The 19,403-nt window shown below is 55.9% G+C and overlaps 1 protein-coding gene across 3 annotated transcripts; it reads left to right on the forward strand.

Annotated features, from left to right (window-relative positions):
- Positions 1-624: 624 nt before the first annotated feature.
- AP5Z1 (adaptor related protein complex 5 subunit zeta 1) lies at positions 625-17,456 on the forward strand. 3 transcript variants are annotated; one of them, XM_052659879.1, is made up of 17 exons: positions 625-701; positions 11,364-11,501; positions 11,571-11,757; positions 11,943-12,084; positions 12,169-12,281; positions 12,590-12,758; positions 13,001-13,141; positions 13,306-13,343; positions 13,410-13,572; positions 13,953-14,131; positions 14,489-14,631; positions 14,798-14,938; positions 15,294-15,405; positions 15,635-15,732; positions 16,065-16,197; positions 16,275-16,489; positions 16,720-17,456. In XM_052659879.1, exons 1-17 carry the CDS (start codon positions 661-663, stop codon positions 16,988-16,990), a joined length of 2,424 nt encoding a protein of 807 aa, XP_052515839.1. In that variant the 5' UTR covers positions 625-660; the 3' UTR covers positions 16,991-17,456. The 3 variants fall into 3 exon arrangements, with proteins under 3 accessions (XP_052515839.1, XP_052515848.1, XP_052515854.1); XM_052659888.1 differs by lacking the exon at positions 625-701 and having other exon boundaries at positions 11,371-11,757; positions 16,720-16,986; positions 17,168-17,456; XM_052659894.1 differs by lacking the exons at positions 625-701; positions 11,364-11,501 and having other exon boundaries at positions 11,682-11,757; positions 11,932-12,084; positions 12,174-12,281; positions 16,720-16,986; positions 17,168-17,456.
- The last annotated feature ends 1,947 nt before the right edge of the window (positions 17,457-19,403 follow it).

A 19,403-nucleotide genomic window follows, 5' to 3' on the forward strand; every position in this document is an offset into this window, starting at 1 on the left:
TCTGCAGGGTGGAAATACTGTGGCCAGCACACCTTTCAGAATTAACTAGAATTTGACCTTCCCTCTCTGAGCCTGTTGCCCTTACCTGTAAAACGAGATACTGAGAGCCTGTGATTATGGTGGGGATTAAGTTGTTTTTCTTTTCTTAAGAGGCAGGTACAGCCTACATTAGATGCAAAAATGAAATGGGAATTTTAGAAAGCAACTTCTAGGAGTTGCCGCTGTTCCTTGCAAACTTCTGGACACGGACCCAGCGCACGGACGGGGTGTGTGCAGCAGTTTTAGCTGCGCTGCACACAAGACCTGCCGGCGACGGAGCGGACGGCGTTTGTGGGACAGAACCCGGAACGGAGGCGCTGGGCTGAAGCTCCTAACGGCGCCCGAAGCCACACCAGGGCTCCGGGCGCCAGCGATCCCGGGACCCGCGGCTTAAAGCGCCGGAAGCCCGTGCAGGGCCCCCAGCGCAGAGTCCCGCCCCCCTCCCCCGGGCGGAGGCGCCGCGTCGAAGCCTATTGGTCGGGGGCCGTGCGCCGAGCCCACGTGACGCGGCACGCTGCGCGGCCCGGAAGCCGGCGTCGGTGCGGGCACTGCTCCGCGGGGCGCTCGCGTCGGGAGCGCGCGGCCCGCCCTCAGGGCGGCGGCGGCGGCGGCGGCGGCGGGATGCTGGCGGCGGGGACGGAGAGCCTGCTCCGCCAGGCCAGGTGAGCGCCTCGGCCGTGTGGCGGTGGGTCTCAGCGCGGGGCCTCGGAGGAGGCCGGGCCCGGCGTGCGGAGGTCCGGGGGAGGCGGCGGGCCCGAGCGGCGCCCTGAGGGGGGAGCGGAAAGCTAGCCGGTCGGGGCCCCGCGGGGGTGGGCCGGAGGCTCGGCGGCGCAGGGCCGGGAAAGCCGCAGAGGCGCCGGGGAGCCTGCTGGACTGAGCCGTGGCGAGCTCTGTGTGCGAGGTTCGCGAGTCCGATGCCTTCCGAGGCCTTCGGGGAGCCGCGAAGGGTTTAGTGACAGATTCTCGCGCGCGCGCTGGGCGTGTTGAGGGGGTGCTGCTCGGCCCTCTGGCCCCGGGCTGCCTCTGGACGCCCACTGACTGGTCGCTAGCTCTCTTCTCACCGACTAGCCACTCACGGGGGAAAAGAGAGGTAGCCTCGGACCCAGACCCCGCAGTCCGTCAGTGTAAGACTCGGTGCTACTCGAGGAGAAGCAGAGGCGGCCAGAACCGTGGTTTAAAAGAACAACTACCTGGATTCAGAGCTAGACCAGTTGCTGGAAAAAATTGGGCTGGTTGAGGCTCCTGTGATCTTAGGGAAGCAAGATCTTGAATGCGGGTTAGGTCGTAAAGGCTGTGAATGGGCAGAAGTTTGCTGTAGTCAAAATAACCCTTGAAAATTTGTTAGGCTGATGTTTTCTCCCACTGCGTCCAAAAACGTCTGTTTCCTGCAATCTTGGACATATATTCCAATACTCAAGTTCCACTATTCCAGTTCAGCCTGTTTTGAATTTAGAAGCTGTATTAAGGGAAAATAGCTTTTTCAAAAAGTCGAAGTACAGTTGATTCACGGCATCAGTTTCAGGGGTACAATGTAGTGCTTCAGTATTTTAATAGATTATATTCCATTTAAAGTTGTTACATTGACTACCTTGCCTGTGCTGTACAATATGTCTGTACCTTGTTTGACGCCTGGTTTGTGCTTCTTAACCCCTTCCCCTCCCCGGTTCCGTCTCCACTGATAACCACCAGCATGTGCTGTGCGCGTCTGTTTTGTTGTGGTCATTAACCCCACTTTGGGCTCTGCGTATGAATGACGATCAGACTCTGTCTCCTCCGACTTCTCTCACTGTGCACAGTGCTGCCTGGCCTCTCCCATGCTCTGCACTTGCAGAGTTCCGTGCTTTGTGGCTCAGTGATGCTCCGTTGTGTGAGTGCACGCCACGTCTCCTTTATCCAGTCATCTGCTGATGACACTTGGACTGCTTCCGGGTCTTGGCTGTTGTAAACAGGGCTGCTGTGAACATTGGGGTGCGTGTTCCCTTTCAAATTAGAGTTTTTGTTTTCTTTGGATATACACCCAGGAATGAGTTCAACTTTTAGTTTTTTAAGGAACCTCCAGTTTTCCAGTGACTGCACCAATTTCCATTCCCGCCAACAGTGAACTAGGGTTTTCTTTTCTCCACTTACCAGCATTTGTTATTGTGGTCTTCTCATTTGATAGCATTTCTGACAGGTATGAGGTGTTACCTCGTTGTGACTTTGATTTGTTTCTCTCAGTTGAGCGTCTTTCTATCTGCCTGTTGGCCATCTGTATGTCGTCTTAGGGAAAATGTCTATTCAGGTCTTATGCCCATTTTTTAAACTGTTTTTTTCCATATTGAGTTGTGTGAATTGTTTACTTTGGATATTAAACCCTTGTTAGTCACATCACTTGCAAATGTTTTCTCCCATTAAGGTGGTTTCCTTTGCTGTGCAGAAACTTTTAAGTGTAATAATTGGGCCCCATTTGCTCGTTTCTGCTTTTGCTTCCTTTGCCTTAGGAAACAGGGCCAAAAACCGTTCCCACTGTTTCTGTCACAGAGTGTTTGTTTTCTTCTAGCTTTATGGTTTCTGATCTTACATTTAGGTTATTTAATCCATTTTGTTTTTGTATATGGTGCGAGGAAATGTTCCAGTTTCCTTCCTTTACAGGCAGCTCCAGCTTCACCAAGCACCACAGACTGAAGAGACTGTCTTTTCCTCCTGCATTTTGCCTCCCTTGTCGTAGGGTAATTGACCACACTTTTATTTCTAGGCTCTCTGTTCTGTTCTGGGGTGGGGGGGGGGGGGTCTGTGTTGCTGTGTGTGTGTGTTGCTGTGTGTCTGTGTCTTTGTGTGTGTGTGTGTGTCTGTGTGTCTGTGTGGCTGTGTTGCTGCCAGTGCATGATGTTTACAGTCATTACTGTAGTTTTGTAGTTTAGTATAGTCTGAAATCAGAGAGCATGATACCTCTCTCCAGCTTTGTTTTTTCTTAAGATTGCTTTGCCTGTTCATGTTTTAGAATTATTCTAGTTCTGTGAAAAACCATGGGTATTTTGATAGAGATTGCATTAAGTCTGTAGATTGCTTTGGGTAGTATGGAGATTTTAGCAGTTTTAAGTCTTCCAACTCGTGTACATGAGATCTCTTTCCATTTCTTTGCGTCATCTTCAGTTTCCTCTATCAGTGTTTTATAGTTTTCAGAGTATAGGTCTTTCACCTCTTTTGTTAAGTTTATTCCTAGGTATTTTATTCTTTTTCAGATGATTTTAACGTGTATAGGAAAGCAACAGGTTTCTGAATATTAATCTTGTATCCTGGCAACTTAACTGAAGTTATTTTATTAGTTGTAATAGTTTCTGGTGGAAACTTTAGAGGTGTTTTTATTTTATTATATTTTTTTTAGAGTTTTATATATATATGGTATCGTATCATCTGCAAATAGTGGGTTTTACTTCCCTTCCAAGTTTTATGCCTTTTACTGATTCTCCTAGTCTGCTGTGGCTAGGACTTCTTTCTTACTAAAGTGCTCCTACAAAACACTACACTGTGTTAAATAGATAGAAACGGTGAGAATGGGTACCCTTATATGTGTTCCTGATACTGGAAGAAAAGTATTTTCAGCTTCTCAGTGTTGAGTATGATGTTAGCTGTGGGTTTGTCATAAATGACCTTTATTATGTTCCCTTGATGAAGAGAGGCAAAAAGCAAAGGAGAAAAGGAAAGATATAAGCATCTGAATGCGAAGTTCCAAAGAATAGCAAGAAGAGATAAGAAAGCCTTCTTCAGCGATCAATGCAAAGAAATAGAGGAAAAGAACAGAATGGGAAAGACTAGAGATCTCTTCAAGAAAATTAGAGATACCAAGGGAACATTTCATGCAAAGATGGGCTCGATAAAGGACAGAAATGGTCTGGACCTAACAGAAGCAGAAGATATTAAGAAGAGGTGGCAAGAATACACGGAAGAACTGTACAAAAAAGATCTTCACGACCCAGATAATCATGATGATGTGATCACTCACCTAGAGCCAGACATCCTGGAATGTGAAGTCAAGTGGGCCTTAGAAAGCATCACTACAAACAAAGCTAGTGGAGGTGATGGAATTCCAGTTGAGCTGTTTCAAATCCTGAAAGATGATGCTGTTAAAGTGCTGCACGCAATATGCCAGCACATTTGGAAAACTCAGCAGTGGCCACAGGACTGGAAAAGGTCAGTTTTCATTCCAATCCCAAAGAAAGGCAATGCCAAAGAATGCTCAAACTACTGCACAATTGCACTCATCTCACATGCTAGTAAAGTAATGCTCAAAATTCTCCAAGACAGGCTTCAGCAATACGTGAACCGTGAACTCCCTGATGTTCAAGCTGGTTTTCGAAAAGGCAGAGGAACCAGGGATCAAATTGCCAACATCCACTGGATCATGGAAAAAGCAAGAGAGTTCCAGAAAAACATCTACTTCTGCTTTATTGACTACACCAAAGCCTTTGACTGTGTGGATCATAATAAACTGTGGAAAATTCTGAAAGAGATGGGAATACCAGACCACCTGACCTGCCTCTGGAGAAATCTGTATGCAGGTCAGGAAGCAACAGTTAGAACTAGACGTGGAACAACAGACTGGTTCCAAATAGGAAAAGGAGTACGTCAAGGCTGTCTATTGTCACCCTGCTTATTTAACTTATATGCAGAGTACATCATGAGAAACGCTGGACTGGAAGAAACACAAGCTGAACTCCAGATTGCTGGGAGAAATATCAATAACCTCAGATATGCAGATGACACCACTCTTATGGCAGAAAGTCAAGAGGAACTAAAAACCCTCTTGATGAAAGTGAAAGTGGAGAGTGAAAAAGTTGGCTTAAAGCTCAACTTTCAGAAAACGAAGATAATGGCATCCGGTCCCATCACTTCTTGGGAAATAGATGGGGAAACAGTGTCAGACTTTATGTTTTTGGGCTCCAAAATCACTGCAGATGGTGACTGCAGCCATGAAATTAAAAGACGCTTTACTCCTTGGAAGCAAAGTTATGACCAACCTAGATAGCATATTCAAAAGCAGAAACATTACTTTGCCGAGTAAGGTCTGTCTAGTCAAGGCTATGGTTTTTCCTGTGGTCGTGTATGAATGCGAGAGTTGGACTGTGAAGAAGGCTGAGCGCCGAAGAATTGATTCTTTTGAACTGTGGTGTTGGAGAAGACTCTTGAGAGTCCCTTGGACTGCAAGGAGATCCAACCAGTCCATTCTGAAGGAGATCAGCCCTGGGATTTCTTTGGAAGGAATGATGCTAAAGCTGAAACTCCAGTACTTTGGCCACCTCATGCGAAGAGTTGACTCATTGGAAAAGACTCTGATGCTGGGAAGGATTGGGGGCAGGAGGAGAAGGGGACGACCGAGGATGAGATGGCTAGATGGCATCACGGACTCGATGGACGTGAGTCTGAGTGAACTCCGGGAGATGGTGATGAACAGGGAGGCCTGGCGTGTTGCGATTCATGGGGTTGCAAAGAGTCAGACACGACTGAGCGACTGAACTGAACTGATACCAACTTTGATGAGAGTTTTTATGGTGAATGAATGTTGAATTTTGTCCGATGCTTTTTTTTGCATCTATTGAGATGGTCACGTGAATTTTATCCTTCCATTTGTTAACATGGTATATTACACCGATTGATTTGCAGATGTTGAAGCATCCTTGTGACCCTGGAATAAACATAAATCTAACTTGACCATGGTGTAGGATTTTTTTTTTCTTTTTCTTTTTTTTTTTTGCCGTACTTCATGGCTTGTGGGATCTTAATTCCCTGACAGGGATTGAACCTTCACCCTCAGCAGTGAAAGTGCAGGGTTCTAATCACTTGACCACCAGAGAATTCCCCATGATCTTTTTTTATTGTTGAATTTTGTTTGCTGATGTTCTTTTGAGGATTTTCACATCTATGTTCATCATAGATACTGACCTGTAATCGTTTGGGTTTTTTTTTTTTTTTTTTTTTTTGGTAGTGCCTGCCTGATTTTGGTATCAAGGTAATTGTGGCCTCATAGAAAGAACTGAAGAGTGCTCCCTCCCCTTCGGTCTTTTGGGATAGTTTGAGAAGGATAGGTATTACCTGTCTATATGTTTGGTAGAGTTCCCTCATGAAGCTCTCTGGTCCCAGACTTTTGTTTGCTGGAAGTTTTATTACTAATTTAGTTTTCACTGCTAGTGACAGGTCTGTTCAGATTGTCTGTTTCTTCCAATTCAGTCTTGGAAATTGTATGTTTCTAGAAATTTATCCATTTCTTCTAGGTCATCACATCCGTCTGCCTGTAAGTATCGGTGCTATTGTCTGTGGAGTGTTTGGCGTCTCACTTCACGATTTCTCCTCTTTCGTATCTTGCTTTATTTGGGTCCTCTCTGTTTCTCTTGACCACCCTGACCTACGGCTTGTCAGTCTTGTCTTTCGCAGTCTGGTCTGTTGTTCCCGTCTGTCTTGCCTCTTCTCCGCTCTTTATATTTCCCCCCATCTGCTGACTGTGGCCTTTGTCTCTTCTGTTGTTTAGATGGTGGTTGTTTGAGACTGTTGTTCCTTGAGGTGTGCCTGGATTGCTGTAAACTTCCCTCCTGGAATTGCTTTTGCCGCGCCCGTCGATTTGGGGGTGTGTTGTTTTCTTCTTGAGGTGTTTTCTATTTGCTCTTCCTTTTCTGTGCCGCTTATTTCAGTAGCATGCTTAGTAGCGTGTAGACTCTACATGTTTGTGTTTTTCCTGTTTTTTTCTTTCTGTAATTCATTTCTAGTTCCATACTGTTGTGGTCAGAAAGGGTACTGGGTATCATTTCTGTCCTCTTAAATTTGTTGAGGCTCATTTAATAATCTAACGTGTGATCTATCCTGGGAACATTCCATGTGCGTTTTAAACAGTGTGTACCCGGCTGGTTGGAGCGCCCGCCTCGTCAGCTTGTGTCATTCAAGGCTGCTGCTTCCTTACTGACTTTATGTCTGGATAATAAGTCTGTTGATACAGTTGCTTCCCTGGTAGCTCAGATGGTGAAGAATCTGCCTGCAGTGCGGGAGACCTGCATTCGATCCCTGAGTTGGGAAGAATCCTCTGGAGGAGGGCATGACACCCCACTCCAGTATTCTTGCCTGGGAAACCCCAGGCACCTGGAGGGCTGCGGCCCATGGGCGCGCAGAGTCGGATGCAACTGAGCCTCTAAGCACAGTGCGCCCATTGGTGTGAGATGCTGAAGCCCCCTGCTGTCACTGGACCGTTGTCAGCTCTCCCTTTGGCCTGTTAGTATCTAGGCGCGGCTTTATCGGGCGTGTGGATGTGAGTGACCATGCTGTGCTCTTCGCGTATGGGCCCTTCTTTGTCTTCTGTTGGACTTTGCTTAGAGTCTGCCGTGTCTGATAATGAGTGTTGCTGCCCTGCTTTCCTGTTTCTATTCACATGAAGTCTCTGTTTCCACCCCCTTTGCTTTCAGTCTGTGTCTTCAGTTGCGGAGTCTTTAAGTAGCATATATAATTGTTGTGTCTTGTTTTTAAACTGATCAGTTTGGCTTGCTGCTGCTACTGCTGCTAAGTCACTTCAGTCGTGTCCGACTCTGCGACCCCATAGACGGCAGCCCACCAGGCTCCCCCGTCCCTGGGATTCTCCAGGCAAGAACACTGGAGTGGGGTGCCATTTCCTTCTCCAGTGCATGAAAGTGAGAAGTGAAAGTGAAGTCGCTCAGTCGTGTCCAACTCTTGGCGACCCCATGGACTGTAGCCCACCAGGCTCCTCCATCCATGGGATTCTCCAGTTTGGCTCATGTCTTTTGATTGGAGCATGATAGTCCACTGGCATTTATAGTGATTACTGATGGGTATTGGGAGATTCCCTGGTGGCTCAGATGGTAAAAATCTGCCGGCAATGCAGGAGACCCAGGTTCAATCCCTGGGTCAGGAAGATCCTCTGGAGAAGGAAATGGCAACCCACTCCAGTACTCATGCCTGGAAGAGTCCACGGGTGGAGAAGCCTGGTGGGCTGCAGTCCATGGGGTCGCCAAGAGCCGGACACGACTGAGGGACTTCACTTTCCCTTTCGTGTACTTACTGCCACGCTGTTGCTCGCTTTCCAGCTGCGTCTCCGTCGTCTCTGGAGGCTCTTTGACCTGTGGTTATTTGTGGTTACCTACCATGGGGTTCATGTATGTGACCTTCGTGGTAGCTTAGGTGGTGGACCCACAGTACTACGATATATTTGCACTTACTCATGGGCGTTTTCCTAATCTATAAATTCCTATAACTCTTAGGGTCAGTGTAGTATTGATGAACTGTTTCAGTTTTTGCTAGTCTGAAAAGTTCTTCACCTCTTCCTTTAATTCTGAATGGTAACATTCCTGGGTAAAGCACCCTAGACTGTGGGTTTTTCCTTTTTGATAGCCATAGGGGGGTTCCTGTTAGAATTCTTCTTAGCTTTTGCCACTTTAATTTTGGTGTGTCTTGGGGTGGGTGTCTTTGGGTTTGTCTTTTTCGGGGGTCTCTGCTTCCTGTACCTGGCTGTTTCCTCCTTTAGGTTCAGGAAGTTTTCAGTCATAATCTCATCGAATGCATTTTCGACCCTTCTCAGACCCCTGTATGTGAATGTTAGTATCCTTGCTGTTGTCCCAGAGGGGTCTTAATTGGTCTCCATTTCTTAAAATGTGTTTCTTTTTGCTGTTCTGATTGGATAGTTTTCACTCTGTCTTCCATGACACCTACATGTTTTTTTGTATCACGTAGCTGGTTGGCATTCCTTCCAGTATGCTTTTCATTTCAGTTGTATATATCTGCTCTGATCATTTTTTCATATTTTCTAGCTCCTTGTTAAAAGTCTGTGTTCAATTCTTTTCCCTAGTTCAGACAGCAGTCTTCCTACTAATACCTGGAACTCTTGTTCTGGGAATCATGTTTCATTAGTTGTCTTCTCAGGTCTCTGCCCTTTCATTTTGCTTTACTGTTCTGTGTCTGTGACATCAGATGAAACAGTTAGCTACCGTGTGTGACCCTGAAGGGGTGCCCCAGGGTGCTGCCTTGGTAGGAGGTGGGCTGGAGACGGAGGGGCTGGATTCTCCTCACCACAGTGGCCATCACTGCCCGTGTGGGGTGGGGTCGGGTCCCACGGCTGGAGCAGAAGCCCTGAGGATGAGGTCCAGGCTGGGTCTGCTCCCTGAGTGTGTGCTCACCCCCCTCCCAGCAGTGGCATCCTTGCCCTTAAAGGGGAGCAGGGCAGGTGCTCAGCTGGGCCGGCATGGAAACCAGCCAGCGCATGCTCAGTCGCGTCCCACGGACTTGCGACCCCACGGGCTGCAGCCTGCCCGGCTCCTCTGTCCGTGGGATTCTCCAGGCAAGGACCCTGGAGTGGGGGATCTTGAGCCAGGTATCGAACCTGCATCTCTTGCACTGGCAGGCGGTTCTTTACCACCACGTGCCCTGGGACACCCCGGACAGTCGCGTTCTGCTTCCTCTGCCTTAGTTGAGCCGCAGGCGAGCCTGTGCCCACGTGTTACAAGTAGAGGCTAGGTTTCTCGCAGCCCTGCTGATGGCCTCACTGGTTTCCAAACCAGCCAAAGGACTCGTCTTCCTGGTGTCAGACTCCAAGGCTGGGACACGCAGTGTGTGGTTCACACCCTCAGTCCCCAGGACGGCACTCAAGCCCCTGTACCCCCCCTTTCCTGTGTCCCTCCGATCGCTCCTCCTCAAGTCCATGTGGGTCCCTCTCCCAGCGAGGCTCGTTTGTTTTCAGTGGGCACTGCCTCTTGCGTCGCTGTGGTTGTCTGCTCATGGGGGGAAGTGAGCTCTGTCCTCCTGCTCTCCCGTTCTCCTCGCCCCAGAAAAGAGGAAATGCTAGCAGCTCACTCAGCCTGCGATGTGCATGCCCCGCAGTTGTTGCCGGGACACAAAGAACTGAGACCCACTCAGAGCTCCCAGCTTGTCTTCTGTTCAGTCATAAACTCACAGACTGAAAGGCAGAAGGAGCAGCCCTGCTTCTCGTTTCTCTGCCCCTTCGGTGCACAGGAACTCCTGTTAAGATTTGAGGAACGGTTAAGTAACTATCAGTTGTGTTTCACTAGTGTTCATCATTTCTTTGATTTTTTGTGGCACTTTAAAACAAATTACTAAAGTTTTGGGAATTAGGATTTGGAGAAAATTTTAGTTATAAAGTTTTCAGAGATGGGAAGAAGGATGGAGAAACTTATCAGAAGCATGACTTGTGAGCTGCAGAGGAAAGGGGGACTCAGGTAAGCGGGGAGGGTGAGTGCAGGGCTGGGGGCCTTTCCTGAAGGACCAGACGACTAACCAGCAGCTCAGAGCAGGAAGGGAAGCAGCCAAGAGCGCTCCGGGCAGAGGGTCCAAGCTGGGCGAAGGCAGGCGAGCAGGACGCGGTGCCCTTGGTGAAGTAGGGAAGGCTCGGAGCTGCTGAGCGTGTGGGTGGCTGGACTCTCCTTTCAAAAGAGTCCTTGAGTTGGGATGTGGATGAGGGGCACTGCTGTCTGGGACAGGCTGGCAGTCTCTGCCTCCAACATCACCCAGAGAAAAGCAGGCTGGACCGGCCCAGGGCCAAGTCTCCTCCGCCCACTCACGCCTCTGCTTGTGTTTGTAGGGGCTGCGTCCCGCTCTGGCCGGGGTAAGGGGGAGTGGTGGGAGGTCTGCTGGGACTTCTCTGCCAGCCCTTAAGTAAACAGGGAAGCACAAGCCACCGCCCAGGGCCCCTCCACAGCCTTAGAGACGGGGCGCATGCGCTCTAAGGTCAAAACTGCAGACCCTGAGTGCCAGCAGAACGGATTTGGAGGGCTTCACCCATAGCTTGGGGGAGGGCCCAGCTGTGGGCTGCGCCCGTCCGAGAACCCCCCAAAGCTCGCAGCGTGGTGACTTGCTGGCATGTTGCCTCTCCTTGCTTTTCAGCATGGAATGGGAAGCAGGCTGTCTTGAGACCACATTCAGTATAGAACCTGTTTTAAATGCTTAGTAGATATATGTACATTTCAAATTAACCATTAGAGTAATGTCATAATATTTGCTCTATCGTACTTAATTCTTATTCCCAGAAGTTAAAAAAATCTTTTGAAAAGCAACTTGGTTCAGACTAAAATCTCCGTTAGTTTTGACTTCTAAACCAATTGGTTTTTCTGGTCCTGGAATAACAAAACCTGAGTGTGTGAAGGCTTGCTGTGGACGCTGGTGGCATGAGGGTCTCCCGCTGGCAGGGGAGGGGCAAGGACCTGGGTGGGTACCCGTCAGCGGTTCATCCCGAGGGGCCTAGCGCCCCGCCCACAACACCTGGGCCCCTCTGTTCGTGAGGGCCTGCCCCCCGCTGGGGCGGCCTTTCCAGTTACCATGCGGTGGTCTCCCTCTCCCTGCAGGGAGGTCAGGGCCATGGAGCTGAGCAGGTTCTGTGCCCGCGTCAGCGCGCTGCTGCAGGCGGAGGACTGGGGCCCCGACACCCTGGACGCCCTGCGGAGGCTCTTCCTCATTGTGGCGGCCACCAAGTACAGCAGGAGGTGAGCGCCCACCTGGCCTCCGGGCAGCCTGCCCTGCCCCACAGAGGCTGACCAGCCCCTGCCCTCCAGGCTGGAGCCCACATGTGTGGCGCTGCTGCAGACCGCCCTCTGCTCGCCCCGCTGCCCCGAGCGGCTCCAGCTGCTCTGTGCCGCTGTGCTGCGAGAGATGGCACCCTCCAACAGCCTGAGCCTGTCCTGTGACCATGCCCAGAGCTCGCGGCAGCTGGGGCTGGTGGCCTCTGTGCTCTTGGCCCAGGTAACGTGACTGCCGCGGCCCCCTAGCCCACCCCTGGTGGCCCTGGGCTCAGTGATCCAGCCGCCGTGTGCGCCCTGTGAGCGAGCAGGCTGGTCCGGGCCTGCCCTGGTTATGTTCTGGACGCCTGGGCAGAGTGGTGGTTGTTGGGAGGAGTTGGTGTTCACGTTCCGCCAGGGGTTCTGCAGGGCGACCCGCAGCAGGTCAGGACCGTGGGCCAGTGCGTCATCAAGGTCCTGGAGAGTCGGCAGTCCGAGGGGCCCAGCCTGACACACCTCCTCCCCGTCGTGTCCAAGGTCGCCAGCCTGGCCCCAGATGCCCTTTCTGAAGGTCAGCAGTGTCGGCGGGGGGGCAGGGGGTGACCACCGGGGCCACGCAGACTTAACTCCGTCCCCACGGTGTCCCCCCCGCCAGAGCAGACCAAGGCGCTCAGCAAGCGGCTGGGGGACTGGCTCCGCTATGCCAGCGTCCAGCAGGGGGCGGCCCATGCCTCCGGGGGCTTCTTCTCCACACCCAGAGCCCGGCAGGTGAGTCTCAGGGGCAGCGGGGGTGGGGGCTGCCCTGTCCTGGGGCCACGCCATGGGCTGCCTTCAGCTCCTCCTGTGGGAGCACCGCCCTGGTTCCAGGATGACCCCTCTCCTGTCTCCACCCAGGCATTGAGGGCGTGGTGCTTGGGTCCTGCGCCCGTGATGCTGTGAGGAGTCTCGGGTTGTGTGGGTGGGGATCCGGAGCAGGGCCGTGTCGTCAGCCCAAGTGCCCGCGTTCTTTCACCCTACGAGGGCGCCCTGGCTGTTCTTGGCCCTGCCGTGCCTGCTGACCTTCTTGTCCCCTGCAGCCGGGCCCTGTCACTGAGATGGACGGGTCCGTGGCCACAGACTTCTTCACGGTGCTGTCCACGGGCCAACGCTTCACGGAGGACCAGCGGCTCAACGTGCAGGCCTTCTCCATGCTGCGGGCCTGGCTGCTGCAGGGCGGCCCCACGCGCCCGGGTGCCACAGATGCAGGTAGGACAGGGCGGGCCCCTGGGCGCCTTGGCCAAGCCTCGTGGGCTCCAGACGTTGGAGTCAAGCAACTCCTCATCCGCACGCCTGCTAGCGGTTTAGACAGTCCGGGTGTGTCTCCACCACGGGTGTCCTGTGAGGGTGGGAGCAGGTGGGACTGAGCTCCGGCCCTGGCAGCCCACGGGCGCTCCCCCGCCCTCCAGACCACCCGTCCCTGCGAGCTGCTGAGCCGCCCCTCTCTTTAGACGACAGGTCAGAGCTGGAGGGCTCCACCGTGTCAGTGCTCTCGGCTGCCTCCACCGCCAGCCACCTGCTGCCGCCCGCCGAGTGGCTGCGGGAAAAGGCCCTGGAGTATTGCCAGCGCCTCCTGGAGCAGAGCGGCCGCCGTGAGTCCTGCGCCTGCCCCACCTGCCCCGCATTGTGTCCGCGCTGGGGTCCCCCCGGGTGTGGGCTCCCTGGCTGCCCTTTGAGTTTCCAGAACATGGGCCGCCGCCTCATCTGGAGGTGCCAGTGGGACGGAGAGACCAGGTGGCCCTCTTCCCTCCCCCAGGAGCCCTGAGGAAGGCCGACTCAGACCTGCAGAAGGCGGTGAGTGCCAGCGGGCGGCCTTAGGTGGGGCCCACGGCTCCCTCTGAGCCACCCGTGTCTCCGCAGTGCCTGGTGGAGGCCGTGCTGGTGCTGGACGTGCTCTGTCGGCAGGACCCCTCCTTCCTGTACCGTGCCCTCCCGAGTCTGCGGGCCCTGCGCACCCGGCTCTGTGGGGACCCGGCTTGTGTCCGTGTGCTGCTGCCCGTCGCCCAGTTCTTCCTGCGCCACGGTGAGCGCCTCCTGCGCTGGAGAACAGGGCGCCGGGCAGGGGCAGCCCCTCTGCCGCCGTAGAGCAGCAGCGCTTTGATAGGCGCTTAGCAGTCACGTGCAGGGGATTTTTTAAATCCAGGGTTTTTACCAGGTTGATGGTAATCTCGAGCTCTCTTTACCAAGGAGTTCCCTAGAAGGTGCCTGAAGCCAGCCCCTCTAAGGAACAGTCTTCGTCTCTGTACCCAGAGGGGTGGGTCTGTGGCCAGACACGGGAAGAGCTGGGTGCGCTCAGCCCGCGCTTGTGACGCCAGACGTGTCTGCCAAGGGTGTCCCGGGGACGCGAGAGGCCCTGGAGGCCAGGCCTGAGGCCTCCTGGCCTGACGGAGCCGGTGCTCTCAGGGGAGGCTGCTGCAGTGGACGCCGACGCCGTCTGCCAACACCTCTTCACCAGGATCCCGTCCGAACACTTCCACAGCTCAATGCTGGCCTTCGAGTTCATCCAGTTCTGCAGGGACTACCTCCTGCTGGTCGGCAGCAACCTGGACCTTCTTAGGACCAGCTTCCCCAACCTTTTCAAGGCACGTGAGCTGGGCCTCTGGGGCAGCGGGCACCCATGCTCGAGGTGGCCCGTTCCCTTGGGAAGGTGCGCTCAGGCTGGCAGAGCCCACGGCGTTGGTTCAGAGTTAGCGTCTCCACTGGGCGGCTGCGCCCGTTGTGTCATCCCTTTGGTGCCTTCATCTTTGATGGGTGTTTTTGGCATGTCACTGCGGAGCTTTTCCAAAATCAGAGACTCAGTCCTTTAGTCAGGAAGAAATGATGGCTAGTGGTCATTGGCACCAGGTCCGGGTGGAAGCAAGCGGGATCCCGGGGAAGACGGTGAAGGGCACGTCCCGACCCTGGGGTTGGGGGCACTGAGGCGCCCCTCCTCCCTGCAGTTCCTGGCCTGGAGCAGTCCGGCCCTCACCTCCGAGTTTGTGGTGCTCCTGCCGGCGCTGGTCGACGCAGGCACAGCCGTGGAGATGCTCCACCTGCTACTGGACCTGCCAAGCCTGACCGCGGCCTTGGAGCTGCAGCTCCGGTGAGCCCAGCCCGCTGCTGCCCGCTCCCACGTCTGCCCTGCCTGCTCCAGAGCAGGTGCCATTAGGGTGACGGCGGCTCGAGTCTCTCCCTGACCGGGGACACCACGGGGCAGGGGGTGGGGCTGGAGCCGCGTCCCAGCCCCACCCCGCCGTCTCTGCTTGCAGGTTGTCGCAGGCTGCGTCTGAGAGGCCACTCTGGGACACCTCCGTGAGAGCCCCCGGCTGCCTGGAGGCCTTGCGGGATCCCCAGGCCCAGGGCTTGTTCCAGCACCTGCTGCGGGCCAAGGCCAGCGGGACCATGGAGAGGTAGGCCCTCGGTGGTGGGCCCTGAGCGCAGGCCGCTGTGGTCGGCACCCGGCCCAGAACCTGCTGCTTTCTGACCTGGCCGGACAGTTCTGCTCACGGCCACCAGCAGCACTGGCTGCACGGCGGAGCACTTCCCGGGCACTGAGCTTGTGGTTTGTTCCGCTACCCAGTCCCGCCCTTGTTTCTCCGGCGGGTGGGGGCACACTGACTCCTTCCGCAGACGGAAGAAGTAAGGCTGAGCACCTGAGAGGCAGACGCACCAGGACTGGCCCCGCCCACACGCGTGTCCCGGGGGAGCTAAGGCAGGCCAACGAGGGCAGCAGCGGGTGCTTAGGACGGGGCTGTGTGTCCCCAGGCTGACACCGCTCCACCAGCTGCTGAAGCCCCTGGCCAGCTGCGCCCGGGTACTCCAGTGTGCCCAGGCTGTGCCCACTCTACTCCGAGCGTTCTTCGCAGCAGTGACACAGGTGAGCCCGTCTCCCAGGGCCTCTGTGCCTGCAGCAGAGGGCCAGCCGGAGCTGCGGGGCCAACCGCAGCAGTACGCGGGTCAGGGCACAAAGTGCTGCTCACAGCAGCCTGGGCCGAGCTCCTGTCCCCCCAGAATGTGGCTGTGAGCAGCCCCCGGGGCAGCGTACACAGCAGGGCCCAGCGCACAGGTGCCTCTGGCCGGGCACCCAGGCTCTCTCTCCCTCCCAGTTCGCCGATGGGGCCCTGGCCAGCCAGCTGGCACTGCTGCTCTTGGAGAGAAGTGACTCGCTTTTCCAGGTTGAGGGGTATGAAGCCGACGTGCACAGGTGGGTCTCCCCCGGCGGCTCTGCAGGGCTCCACCTCTCCTGCGGCTCCAGCCCCCCTGTGCCCTCAGCTGTGGTCAATGCAGACCCCCCTCCCCAGCCTCCTCCCAGGCCCAGCCTCGACATGTCGTGGGCTGCCGCACAGACTCTTCCCACTCCAGAGTTGCCTCATCCCCTCCCCCGCCAGCTTCTCTTGGGCAGCGCCTTCCAGAAGGTGCCCTTTCTGAAGGCCTGACTCATGCGGGCTCATCCCCTTGCCAGCCCGGCCCACCACCTGGTGGTTCTCCTGCCGGGCCGTGGGGCTGGGGTCTCTTGAGCGGCGTTCTCTCCAACAGGGTGCTGAGCTCCCAGTTCCCAGGCCTGTGCAGGCTGCACCCCCCGCTGGTGGTCGAGCGGGCCAAAGAGCTGCTGGAGTTCGTGGGCAGCCTGGGGGGGCCCCGCAGCACCGGGCACATGCTCACCTCTGTGGTAAGGCGGCCTCCCCCTCGCCCTGGCCCGCGCCTGCCACGGGGCCTGCTGCAGGCTGAGTGCTGTTCCCCGCCCAGGTGTGGGCCATTGGCGAGTACCTCTCGGTGTCCTGGGACCGGCGCTGCACCGCAGAACAGATCAACAGGTTCTTTGAAGCTCTGGAGGCCCTGCTTTTCGAGGTCACCCAGTCTCGGCCCTCTGCCACCCTTCCCAAGTGTCCTCCGCAGGTCATCACTGTGCTCATGACCACACTGACCAAGTTGGCCTCCCGGAGCCAAGACCTGATCCCCAGGTACAACCTGCAGCCTTCCTGTGGGGAAAGCGAAGGGCCTGGTGGTGGCCCCCTCCTAGACACCTGGACAGAGCGTCTGCATGAGCCTCCCAGCTGGGCGCCAGTGGCCCGGGCTGTGGGCACTCCTCAGTCAAGGCCACACTGGCCCATGCTCCTGGCGGCTGGGCCCCTCCCCGAGCCCCCGTCCACCTGAGGGGTGTTCCTACGCTGACAGGCTGACCCACCCCCAGGGTCTCCCTGCTCCTGTCCAAAATGAGGACACTGGCCCAGAGCCCAGCCGTGGGCCCCGTGCACGGCGAGGACGACCTGGGAGCCGTCTGCACACGGGCCACCGAGCTGCTGAACTTGCTCAAGATGCCCAGTGTGGCCCAGTTTGTGCTCACGCCCAGCATGGAGGTGTCCCAGCCCCGCTATCACCGCGACTGCAACACCGCCCTGCCCCTGGCCCTGGACATGGTCAGCCGGCTGCTGGAGCGGGAGGCAGGCCTCCTGCCAGGGTGAGGGGGACGGGCCCAGTGGGCACCAGGCTGCAGAGCCTGCTGTTCGGTCCCTACCGTGGCCTCAGGGGTCGGAGAAACCTGGGGGGGCGGCGGCGGGGGAGGCCACCACTTCAGCCTCAGTCTCTGCCTCCTCTGGGGGGAACAGCACTGACTCGGCTTTGGCTCTTCTTTGACCCAGACAGAAAAGCACAGCCCCACACGCCCCACGTTCACCTGGAAGTGAAACAAGAGAACGTGTTTGAGGGACTGTCGTGTCTGACTCTGCAATCCCATGGGCTCTGCCCGTGAAATTCTCTAGGCAAGAATACTGGAGTGAGCAGCCATTCCCCTTCAGTGGGGTAATAACTGTACCGGCCTCAGAGTGACCTGGGCACTTCGCCACAGGGCATGGGGGGGAAGCTGCCTGGTCTGTGTCCTGCTGTTATTTGGGGTAAGAGGAGAAAAAAATAAACCTCCTTCACAAAATATTTGTGCGCCCAAGGGCAGGGTCGTTTCCCTTTATCTCCACCCAGGAAGTGGGGAGCCCGTGGGTGGGGCCTTCCCCAGTGGTCCTCCCACCTAATCCCCATGTGTCCCCGATGATCGAGGGCAGGGCGCTGACGTGGTCAGAAAGGAGCCGTGTCCCTCTCCCAGAGCCGGAGGCAGCCACTGGGAGGTGAGTCAGGTCAGTGACAGGAGGGCTTTCATGCTCCTGAGTAGCTTGGAGACGGGAAGGCGGGTCTGGGGGCCCTGCTGCTTCCACAGGCCTGCAGTCTCCCACTGGCAGGACAAGGCCACCCCAGCACCTGCCGCTGGAAGCCTTACCCGGGAGATCAGGTGCGCTCTGCTCTTACCCCAAGTGGGGGACACAGTGGGTGCGGTGGGGCCAGAAGCCTCTGCAGCCCTAGTGCTCCCTACCCTCCTCCACTGGAGTCGGCCTGCGGTCTGGCCCACCTGAGCTGGGAGGGGCCCAGCCACCAGGAGGCGCTGCTGCCCCGCGAGGCCCAGCCCTGCAAGCCGCAGCGAGCCCCTCACCCTTGCTGCCCAGCCCTCTGGACTTGCGTCCCCGGAGGCCCAGGTGGAGCACCATGACCCTTGGAGAAACACTCTCCGCTTTGCCAGACGCCCCCTAACGCACAGCTCTCAGGGTTTTCAGGTCGTCAGATGTGGCAAGTTTGGGTCCCAAATGGGCCTAAGAACTAGTACATGGCTTTTGGGGGGATCTTGCTTGCTTCCTCACACTGAGCCAGGGCCCCTCCGCGGTGTCCCCTTAGCACTCTCTTCACAGGATGGACTTTTGTGGCGGCTGAGTCTACTTGAACGACCAGAGTTCAGATCCTTACTGCCGCCCAGGTGGAGGTGGCGATTACGCCCCGTCCTGCTCTGGCCTCGTGTGGGGAGCGTGCGCCCACTCCTCGGCGTGGCCAGGCGGCCCGCAGGGCGGCTGCACCACACACAGGTGGACGCTGCGGGCCGGGGAGCCTGACCCAGCCGCGGTGTGAGGTCAAGGTCGAGGTCTGCGTGCCCACAGAGCACTCACCTGAGGCCGTGCCCACGTGCAGAGAGGAGGGTGGCGGTGGCTTGCAGAGACTGGGTTCTGTGGGGTATCCTGTTACTCCGGCGCTCACTTACCCAGACAGAAAAGCACAGCCCCACACGCCCCACGTTCACCTGGAAGTGAAACAAGAGAACGTGTTTGAGGGACTGTCGTGTCTGACTCTGCAATCCCATGGGCTCTGCCCGTGAAATTCTCTAGGCAAGAATACTGGAGTGAGCACCCATTTCCTTCAGTGGGGTAATAACTGTACCGGCCTCAGAGTGACCTGGGCACTTTGCCACAGACAGGTGGCAGCTCCCACTCCCTGCGAGGAGCCCCGAGGTCTAACCCCACACCCACGGGACTGCGGTGTGCAGGCGCCCCCCAGCCAAGCAGCACCACGGAGATGGGGGGAGGTCGGCAGGCCTCAGGCCTCATTTCAACCTGGGCTCTAAGAGTTCCTTCTGGGTTCAAGCATACGTTTCAAATGACTTTTTAAAAGCACGCTTCATCCAGGCACCCTGGTGGCTCGGTGCCCCTAGCGCCTGTGCTCCGCAATAAGACGCTGCCCCGGAAGACCCCGCTCCCCGCAGAGAGCAGCCCGGGCAGCAGCCAGACAAATTCAGGGAAAAAAATGCATCTCACCCAGCATCTCCGGAGCTGCTTCAAGGCATCCGGAATCCAATGCCGACACAGAGCAGCCAGCAGGGCCACCCAGCCCGCCTGCCCCACTCACCCCACTAACCAGGGTGTGGCTGGGAGTTCGTGGCACTTGAGCCCCAGGGCCTGGGACCCACCTGGGGCTGACCGGGCTGCTGCTCCCTGCAGGAGACTCCTTTCCACGTAGGCAGTGTCTGTTGCGGACTGGCCAGGACCCCTCGTCCCCAGAGTCTGTGTG

This window comes from Budorcas taxicolor, chromosome 2 (assembly GCF_023091745.1).
Source record: "Budorcas taxicolor isolate Tak-1 chromosome 2, Takin1.1, whole genome shotgun sequence".
Taxonomy (NCBI): Eukaryota; Metazoa; Chordata; class Mammalia; order Artiodactyla; family Bovidae; genus Budorcas; species Budorcas taxicolor.